The sequence below is a fragment of the Rhynchophorus ferrugineus genome, unplaced genomic scaffold (assembly GCF_030347505.1).
Source record: "Rhynchophorus ferrugineus isolate W39M unplaced genomic scaffold, kcgeb_rfMv2 rfM6, whole genome shotgun sequence".
NCBI lineage: Eukaryota > Metazoa > Arthropoda > Insecta > Coleoptera > Curculionidae > Rhynchophorus > Rhynchophorus ferrugineus.
The window spans coordinates 45,606,758-45,617,509 of NW_027472585.1; the positions used below are offsets into that span (position 1 = coordinate 45,606,758).

Below are 10,752 nucleotides of genomic sequence, written 5' to 3' on the forward strand. Positions count from 1 at the left end.
TGCTTATATCAGGAAACCCAATCAAGATATTTTTAAAATATACAAAACTTGTTAAAAATATAACGTTATAGAATTTTTGCAAAAACAAAAAAATATGTCTAGATAATGTCGGTGTGATAGAAATTACAGGATGATCAAACGATTTTGTGACCAAAAAAAAAGCATCGCGTCTCATTGGAATTGTACATAACCTCGTGCGATTGATTCCTATCCTCCTCGTTGCCGATTTCGATTTTTCATCTTGGGACCTCATCGAAAACCCACAAAACATTTGATTTATCCTGTAGGAATTATTCTTAAATACTTGCTTGCATACTAAATCGGTCCTTTTTTTACTATCTCTAAGCTTTGGTTTGACTAGTAGGTTTTTTAGGGATAACTCAGATTCTTCGGCACTGTTATGTCTGGGTTGTGTAAAGATATATAGTATGTAATAAACATGTCAATTATGTACATAAACTAAAGAACTACTCTATATTTGCCATTTCTAGTTATACAAGCAGATCTTTCCTAAGGAATTTTTATTTAGGTATTCGATTTTCTTTTAGATAGAGCATGTTTACTCGATGAAATCAAAATTAATTAGTATGATAACAGTTTATTTTCAACAGGCTATCTACTAAAATACTCTATCAACTATTCACCAACTAGTTCTAGTCTTAGGTGGATACAGATGTAACGATTTGTTGGAATGATAAATATTTGCATGGAAAAGCGTAATAAGGCTTGTTTCACCTCATTTTAACAGCCTTCATGTTATCACGAAGTCTCTATAACAAGTAATAAATAAAATTTATTTAGTTTATCTATAAAATTTTTTAGCCCACTTTAAAAATAAAAGAAAAAAATGATAATTTTTACAGCACTTAATATGTCAGTAATATTCATTCGTCTCAAGAACATCACAAGTAAAAGATCAGTCTCAATACACCACCCTGCTGCTATTTATGGCTAGACATTATCTTGTTCAACCTATTTAAAATATAATATTTCAACAATTTTGCAAATTGTTTGGTGAGCATCTCTGCAATTGTATATGATCAAGTTACCTTGCCTTAGTTTACCAAATTTATATAATCAAGTCACCTTTTGTCACTAAATAAAAAAAAAGAAAGAGAAAGCGTGTCAAAGATATAGAGTATAAATATCATTACAAATGTATTCAGTTAAGTTTATTGTAAAATTCCATTTCCAAAACACAATAATCTCGTTCCAAAACAAAATTAGAAAGGGTATATATTTATATACAGGGTTTATTTACATTAAGATTAATAATATTAAGCGAGAAATATAAATGAATCATATAGATTTAAGGCTAAAATTATAGTTATTTGTACATCTTTGTATTATTTTCATTAACTGCTGATATAGTTCGAGATATTTTACATATTTTTTAATATAATACTGTATACAAGAACTTGTTTATTGGGTATTAATATATACATTGATATAATATTATTCAAAAAGAATTGCTAAATATATATGTATATTGTACATCAACATAATACCTAAGCAATGAAGTAAATAAACACTTATTACAAATATATATTCAGACAAGATAAAATGTATATTTTATTAACGATGTAAACTTAGACATAACAGTGTCTCTTAATCAGCTTAATAAGAATTCAAACTTGCAAGGAATTTTTAGTTAAGTAGTTGCATTCGTTAAGCGTAGAAAAAAGTATATGTGAACAAAACAAAAACAAGTAGCAAATAATTTTGTGACTGATCAAAGTAAGTAAAAAAAAAACAAATGCAACGACTACTTTTAACTTCCCGTGTCTTGTACATTGATTTGTCGATATTTAGGCGTTTTAAGTTTTTCACTTTCCGAAATTAATCACGCTTCTGTCGATACGATTACTATATATTTTTTCCGTCGGCTTTTGCTTTTGTTTTGTGGCTGTTGAAGTGTGGGCCAGGTATGTAGTGAGAAAAATTCGAGACGTGTTAGGAAGACATTTTTATATTCTTGTAGAAAACGGGGCTTGAGATGACGAAAACGAGAAAAACTTTTTATTATTGTGAAATTGTCGTGTCACCTTTATGTAATAATGTAAATTGCACAATACACTCATAATAAAGTTACACCAGTTTTGTAATATTGATGTCAGTATCGGAAATCTGGCCCACATTAACTGAAGCAGTTCTTAAATATTTTGTTCATTGTATATTTACATTCTAAGAGGGCTGACGTCCTACATGTTGTAGATATTTTAATAATGGTGCACAAATTTGTTAAAAGGACAACTCCATTCCCAGCTAATATTTTTGTTGAAAGAGTTATAAAATGTTAAAGTTACATTTTCGAGTTTTATTTATTAACCCACTTTTTAAAACTTCCCATATTATATTTTATTAATAATGAGAACTAATAATAATAAGTCAAATTATAAAAAAGGGATTTTCAACATATTTTTTCTTCCTTCGCCATTATGTCATTAATAATAATATTAATATTTTTTAGTGTTTAGTAATTGACTACATTTTGCTATTGACTGTTTCAGTCGCTATTTTTGGTTCGACTGATTTTACTACTTTTTACCAGTGACTGTTTCAATCGCTATTTTCGGTCCGACTGATTTTGTTACTATTTAGTATCGAGTGTTTCATTCGTACTTTTAGTTACTATTTTTGCTCCTACTTGTTTCATTCTACTGATTTTTAACGTTCTGGCTCAGTCATCTTAACCGCAACCTTGACAAGTCGCAAATTTGACTGAAAATAGTAACTAGTATTTTCAATCGCTAGTTTTTTGACTATCGACTGTTTCGAGCGTTTTGCGACTATCGACTTTATCGATTGTTTTCAGTTGATGGTTCCCAACGCTAGTTATAGTAACAAGTATAGTCTATTCAAAACAGTAATGACATACGTGATCTGTTAAAACGTCGTAATATTGCCGCAGCAACTTTGAGTTTTAGTACTTTTCGTCTCTGACATATAACAAGATTCTAAACTAAATAAAATTATGAAACAAAAATGTTACGTATCATAATATATTTTATCATTATAGTACATATAATGCCTGTATCATCGAAGAATTTAAAACAATAATTAATTATACAGCTACAATAATTTATAGGTTCGAGATATTTTATTAATATAGACATTCAATTTTTTGCCATACTAGTATAGGTAAAGTTCTAGGCGCGTTCTTTTATGTAGTGGTATCCCCCGAAATCCTAATCCACCTAATTAACAATTATATATCTGAGTAATGTATTTTACTTTCATTACAGAGCATATTTGCCTTTTTATATTTAGTTCCTGTTTCTTTCGTTGTTTCGTGTTGTGTATTCATCTCACATTTACTCAAGTCAAGTCATTTTAATATGAGTATCCTCCTCCTTATTTTCTTCTTACTACCTATGTACAATTTCATATCATTATCCTTTATTAACTATATAATTCTACAACAATATAATAGATGCCATATAATTCCACATAAGAAGATGCCTCCATTATCTCGTTCCTGCTATTTCTATAATTCTGAAATAATCTCTTTTTATCCAGATTAAAATGAAAAGGAAATATCTTCACCGAATTTATAACTAATTTTATATTATTGTAAGCTGCAATTAGTAATATACTCGACATAATGTATGACGTGTATTGGTACATAACACTAACTAAGATTTTTAAAGCTGTTTTTGTGATGATTTAATTTTTTTGGGCAAATAATATTCCAAGGACCTCCGCCATTATATCATCATTATAAAACTTACGTTTTTTATATTAAAGATGAATCGGATAGCTGTATTATTACATGAATGACAGAAAATGTAAGAAACTATCATATTAAAAATAAATATATAAAACCTGTATCCATTTTTATTTTTTGATGTATACGTATGATAACTTGTTCGGTTAAAGAATACCATATACAAGAATAATTAACACTTGTAAACATAAATTCCACGCTATGTTTTTTTATTTATATTTTAGGAGGTCTTGCTTAATTGCAAATATTTTTAAAAATATAATTACCCTGTGTACAAAGATAAAGTTGATAATAATTTACCTTCGCCATTTTATCATAATAACAATATGTATATTTGTTTAGACAGATAAATCTACTTTTAGGATAACTCTTATAGTTAAAATATAGTTTTTATTTTCAAATATCATGTGGTTGGCTAATATTTTGAATACCAATGAGTTGAATTTGATATCTGTTCACCATAAGCTGAAACGCTTTCACCATACTTTTATATTATAGTAATACCGCATAATTGATGGTAGAACGATTTAATCATAAAAAAGGATATTAAAAAAACACCACAATAATGAGAGCAGTTAGAGGCTGCTTTCCTAGCAGGGACAAGGACAGCAAGGAGGCGGACAAGGACAGCACTGGGGTTGGCCGACGGGTGGGCAACACATAACTGGCGGTGGGCATGGTATGGGACATGGCATAGCCGGACAAACCGGCACGACTCTGCCTACCGGAACGCATGGAGGTGGACAAGGAGTGATAGGTGGAGGACAAGGAGCTTGAGCGATAAGGGGCACACATGGTGGTGGACAGCAAGGAGGACAGCAGGGTGAACAGCAGGGTGGACCGCACGGTGGACAACTTGGTGGACAGCAATCTCCTATTTAAAAAAAAATAATAATAGATAATTTTCCAAAAAAAAATACAGTGAATTATAGAAATAAATCTATTCGATTTTGCCTTATGGTAACGCACCATACCAAAAGGCTTTCATTGTTAATGGATTCTAATCAAAACTATTGTTTCTGTTTCTGTGGACTTGTAATACGGTGCATAAGGTGGTATTGGTGAAGCAGCAATTTCGTGCTTCAAACGCTCCAATAACGCTATGTAATACTCGCTATTAATGGTCCTTCTTTTTCAAGGTAGTCAATGAAAATTATTCCACGCGAATCCCAAAATACAGACGCCATAATCTTGCCAGCCGACTGTTGCAATTTCCCATGCTTTGGAGCGGGTTCATCGTGTACAGTCCACTCGGTTGACTGTCGATTGGACTTCCGAGTGAAATGATGGAGCTATGTTTCATCCATTGTTACATATTGACGCAAAAACTCGGGATTATTACGCTTGATCCTTTTCAAACACTGCTCCGAATCATCAACTTGTCGTGTTTTTTGGTCAAAAGTGAGCTCGCGCTGCACCCACTTTACATAGAGCTTTCTCATACCCAAATATTCGTGAATGGTATGATGTACACGTTCAGTTGATATCTTTAGAGTGTCTGATACATCATTCAGTTTCAATTTATGACATTTAAAAAATGTTTTCGTCGGTAACTACCTCTTTTGGGTGTCCACTGCGTTCACCGTCTTCGGTGTTCATTTCACAACGTCTAAATTTAGCAAAGCAATCGTTCATAGTTGATTTTCCTGGGGCACTGTCCGGAAACTCGACATCAAGCCAAGTTTTTGCTTCAACTGTATTTTTTCCCTTTCAAAAAGCAATATTTTATCAACACCGCCATGTGTAAGACCGCGAACTTTTCAATTGACCTGTCATTAGTAACAAATAATAGTTGGCTCATTGACTGATCAAAGTTATATTTGATGAAATTGGTTATAATAATTCGGGATCGCCTGAACAGTAGATGTAATGTGCGAAGACTACCAAAACAACATTTAAAAGGAAACTGTCGAAAATGGTAACTGGAATAATATTTATAATGAAGTTACACTCGATATATTCTTGATAATTCTCAATCAACATCTTTAAAAATTGAAGTTAAACAAACGAGAAAGAAAGTTAAACAGAGTTTCTTGAAATTGTTAATTAAAATATCAAATTTACGCATCGCAATCAGAATGCAAGAAGGTCTGTGTTCAAAGGGAAAAGGTTTAACAAGAAACCTTATTCGAATAAAATATTTTTAACAAAAAAAAATCAACGGACTTTAAAAAATAAATAAGGAACTCACTAAAAATTAAAAATTAATCAAACCTAGATCATTAACACAAAACAAAAACGTTTTAAAATGGATTATCTATATAATAATCGTTGTAATAACTAAATAAAAATAATCAAAAACCTCACTTAACCTATCCACTACACATACTTTGTATTCTACTATATACACACAATTTAGCTTAATACCTACCTAAATCTATTTATCTATTTATAATGTTATTTTAACTACTATCAACTGACTACTTGAAGGTCTGGGATTTTTATAAATTAATAAAAATATATATGCATCCGAACATAGAACCCCCATCTTTTTCGAAGTCGGTTAAAAAGAGGGCAGGATGGTGAACTGCACATGTCTTCACTCATTCAGAAGCATATTATAATATATTTTCTAAAAAACTGCTGAAGAACACGCATCATTGTTAAATCGACAATATGTTAATATCAAATTTCATAATGATCTAGTGATTGGAACTTCTTACCACCATTACCACCGCCATTTCCTCCTCCACAAGGTGGACAAGTGGGCAGACGTACATATGCGGGATAGCATTGATATTCCTCCATATCCTTACGCCTGGGATCGTATCCCTTCTTGCCCAGATGCTTGCAATCGGCAAACTCTGAAGGACCGCACGTAGGAGGATCGGTCAGACATTCTGGTGAGCCGTGACATTCCGAACGTGGACAGTCATCTTGGAGACCTTTAATATACGACGAGAATTACCTTATTATTAATAAAACATCTTTGAAACAGAGTGAAAAGGATATAGAAAGTCGGAATCGAAACCGTACTGAAGCAAGATCATAAATGGTTATTGTATTATATGTTAGTAAGCAGCGTAAAAGGTCAATTGAAAAGTCCCCGGCCTACCCTAGTAAAACACATTTTTTTAGCTAAATTATTGTTTTTATTCAACATAATTCCCTTCAAGGGTGATACACTGATATCATAGCGACCATCCAACTTTTCGATATCATTTTTGTAGTACGATTTGTGCTTTGCTTCAAAATAGGCCTCACCTCATTCGACGAAAATTTCTTCCCAGCGAGCATTCTTTTGAGATCTGAGAAGAGCAAATAGTCACTGGGGGCCAGATCTAGAGAATACAGTGGATGAGGAGGCAACTCGTAGCCCAGTTCATGGATTTTGCAACATGTTGACACGTTGCATTGATGACTTCATCCTTCAAACGGTCCAATAACGCTGCATAATAGTGGCTTTTGATGGTCCTTCCTTTTGCAAGGTAGTCAATGAAAATTATTATATGCGGAGCCCAAAATATAGACGCCATCACCTTGCCAGCCGACTGTTGCGTTTTCCCACGCTTTGGAGCGGGTTCATCGTGTGCAGTCTACTCGGATGACTGTCGATTGGACTTTGTAGTGAAATGATGGAGTCATGTTTCATCTATTGTTACATATCGACGCAAAAACTCAGGTTTATTCCGCTTGATCATCTTCATACACTGCTCTGAATCATCAATTCGTCGTTATTTTTGGTCAAATGTCAGCTCGCGCGGCACCCACTTTGCACAGAGCTTTCTCATACCAAAATATTCGTGAATGATATGATACACACGTTCAGTTGATATTTTCAGAGTGTCTGCTATTTCATTCAATTTCAAATTACATTCATTCAAAATCATTTTCAGAATTTTTAAATTGTTTTCGTTCGTAACATCCTCTTTTGGGTGTTCACTGCGTTCACATTCTTCGGTGTTCATTTCACCACGTTTAAACTTAGCATACCAATCCTTGATGGTTGATTTTCCTGGGGCAGTGTCCGGAAACTCGACATCTAGCCACGTTTTTGCTTCAACTGTATTTTTTCTCTTCAAAAAACAATATTTTATCAACACTCGAAATTCCTTTTTATCCATTTCTTCACAATAATGAAAATTGCTTCACTCAAAATTCTATAATTGACAAACTAGTGATCCGACAGCTGTCAAATTTATACACGCATCTTTTCAGGGTTATGGCTAAAAAACGTATGGATTTAATTTTAGTAGCGCCATCTATGTGTTAGGCCGGGGACCTTTCAATTGGCCTGTTATTTCATAATATTTACAAGAAATCGAAATATTTAATCGATAAAGAAGAGAGAAGACAGAGATAGTTCGAATAGATGGAATCGTATTTGTGATTTAGAAATTACCATTATGTTTTTCGCAATCGCAACCAACGTGCAAAATGCTCGCTCTAAGCTCCCGACTTTTGCTCCTCGGTTCTTTCTTCTTGTTTTTGGGTCTACGGTAGCAGACCATCATCTGAGGCGGATTGCAAGGTACGCAGGGCTGTTCCTCCGGATTGGGATTGCATACCGGAACGCAGGGCGGTGGGACGGGGGTACAAATGGGTAAAATTGGCGGCACGCAAATCGGTTGTGGTGGTGGTTTGGTTATGGGAACCGTGGCGTTTGGTGGAGGACATGTGCCTTGAAAATAATTCAGTCAGTATCATAAATAATCTCAATGAGTAAGTAATTTGAACAGATCCAGGTATACATATGACAAGGAAGCAGTTAGGTCATACTACTGTTTAACACGGCCACCAATTTGGCAAAATAAAATCTACATTAACATATCTCGTTGGTTTAATTAATTTGCAACGTAACAAATATATATGTAATCATATATAAACGTAATAAATATATACCTGGGGTACAAGCAGGAGGACAACAACCAGGTGGTAGACAGCATCCCGGTGGTGGACAGCAGCCTGGAGGCGGACATCCCGGAGCGCAGCACGGTGGACACATGGGACTGCAAATAGGCAGACAAGGTTTAGGCAGAGGATCATATATTTCGATAACGGGCCCGATGCAACTGTTTACTGACGGTTGTGGGCAACACCCGGCGTCGCCGCTTCCCATGTTGTCCACCAGGCGCTTCAGGCTCGACAGGAGATCCTTGCGTTTCTGGCTCTTCTCCGGGCACACGAACGCCATGTTGGGCTATGGGCCGGGATCCCTTTCTTTTCAATAAACTAACTAATTTCGAACGCCCGCAGGCGAATTTGCGCAGGCGTGTGATTTTTTAATGACTTGAATTTCGGGTTTTCATTCAAAAAGAAAGGACCAAATTAAATGACTGAAATTTTGACACTGAAATATTTATTTCGACTGCTTCATATTGTCATGGAAATGTAATTTTATTTTAATTTTATTGAATTCACCTAGAGAAATACATACTGATGTATTAATCTCGTACACCCTCCTTGTATAATAATGTAAGTACAACAGAACAGTAACATAATTAATAAAAAATTATTGCTAGTGTTTTCAACAAACAAACAGATAAACAACAAAATAAAATTCTTTATATCATCTAAAAAGTCGTAACTATGGGCCCATAACTGTTTAGTTTGTACCACAATAATTAGCTCTCTTACCGACTTGGTTAGTGCAGTGTTAAAGGCGACAGGATGGTCTATCTACTGTTGCGATAGTCGCGGGCTCGAATCCTGCTGGGGCATGGTCGTAAATTTATGTTTAGGCAGGAAGGAAAATGATCCCAGTCACGCCAGTAACCAGGCTAGGTAAGACCGGATGTCTTCTGGGATTATCTCTAAGTTGGTCACTCGCCAGTCGGTAGGCTTAATGCCGGGACCATGGTTCGGAGCCCACTGTAGATGTTTGTTTGTGTTATCAATGAACAAACAGACATACAACACAAATACTATTCCTTATACTATTTAAAAAGTCGTATCTATGGGCCCATAACCATTTAGTTCGCCCGACAATAATAACACCTCTTGCCAACTTGGTTAGCCCAGTGGTAAAGGCGACCGAACGGTCCACCTACTGTTGCGATAGTCGCGGGCTCGAATCCTGCTGGGGCATGGTGATAAATGTATGTTTGCGATTGTTTATTATTTGGGATTGTCCTGAACAAGAGTGTAAAATCCGACAAGAAAAATGATTCCAGTCACGCCAGTAACCAGGGTGACCGGACGTCTTCTGTGATGATCTCTAAGTTGGTTACTCGCCAGTCGGTAGGCTTAATGCCGAGCACCGTGGTTCGGTGCCCACAGTAGATTATTGCTTGCGTTATTAACAAACAAACAGACAAACAACAAAATAATACTCCGGAATTAAGGGATTAAACTGTAGGGCCAGTCCAGATAAACCCTCGTTGGTAGAAGAAAATTGGTGTTATGCGACTTTTTCACTTGGTATAGTTCAGTTTGTCTATATTCTTTAACCCAAAAATCCTGCCAAAGATATCATTTTAAAATAATTGAGGATATTAAAACCGAATTTAGCAAGCGATGAATTGTCGTAAGTTTATTTAATCCAAGTAAAAGCGTACAATAAATTTGGAAAAACTGCCTATTATTTTTAGATCATAATTGTGTTATTTCAATTTTCTTCTTTAGAGATGTGCTAGAAATATACAATCGCTACTTTAAGCTATGTTGTATGTTTACAACAATCATAATTAGGTGTATTTAAAAAAATTATACAGAGAACCTAGAAAATATATATTTAAACAGAATGTTACAAACTACTGTTATTTTTTTGCGTATATTTTAGCAATCTCATTTAAGTATTTTGATTTCGAATTTTATTACAAAAGAACTGATTATAGAAAATATTATACAAGCTTTAGATATCTCCTAATCTTCTGATTTTGCCTTGTTCAATCTTTTTGAAGATGTTCTTTTTTAAATTAAATCATAGGCCGTTTAAGCGAAATTATGAATACAGATTGGCGACAATAATCAATAATTTACAGTTATTTTTGATAGACTAAGACATGGGGTGACAAGTCCCGGATGACAAAGAAAACGCGTTGTTTTTTGTTCAAAATTGGCTGTATTCATCAACGTAATCTTCA

The 10,752-nt window shown here is 34.4% G+C and overlaps 1 protein-coding gene across 2 annotated transcripts; it reads right to left on the bottom strand.

The window, feature by feature from the left end:
- Positions 1 to 4,238: 4,238 nt before the first annotated feature.
- LOC143198114 (uncharacterized) lies at positions 4,239 to 8,995 on the bottom strand. Of its 2 annotated transcripts, XM_076407129.1 has the most exons (5): positions 8,752 to 8,995; positions 8,570 to 8,676; positions 8,070 to 8,348; positions 6,391 to 6,612; positions 4,239 to 4,601 (listed from the first exon to the last, which is right to left on the bottom strand). In XM_076407129.1, exons 1-5 carry the CDS (start codon positions 8,859 to 8,861, stop codon positions 4,318 to 4,320), a joined length of 1,002 nt encoding a protein of 333 aa, XP_076263244.1. In that variant the 5' UTR covers positions 8,862 to 8,995; the 3' UTR covers positions 4,239 to 4,317. The 2 variants fall into 2 exon arrangements, with proteins under 2 accessions (XP_076263244.1, XP_076263243.1); XM_076407128.1 differs by having other exon boundaries at positions 8,570 to 8,995.
- Positions 8,996 to 10,752: the final 1,757 nt, after the last annotated feature.

Excerpts from the sequence above, each read along its gene's own strand:
- LOC143198114 (XM_076407128.1), bottom strand. The coding sequence starts at position 8,861 with ATGGCGTTCGTGTGCCCGGAGAAGAGCCAGAAACGCAAGGATCTCCTG. Across the intron at positions 6,613-8,069 it reads CGATTGCGAAAAACATAATG|GTCTCCAAGATGACTGTCCA; the intron begins GTAATTTCTAAA and ends CGTATATTAAAG. Across the intron at positions 4,602-6,390 it reads AAATGGCGGTGGTAATGGTG|GAGATTGCTGTCCACCAAGT; the intron begins GTAAGAAGTTCC and ends TTTTTTAAATAG.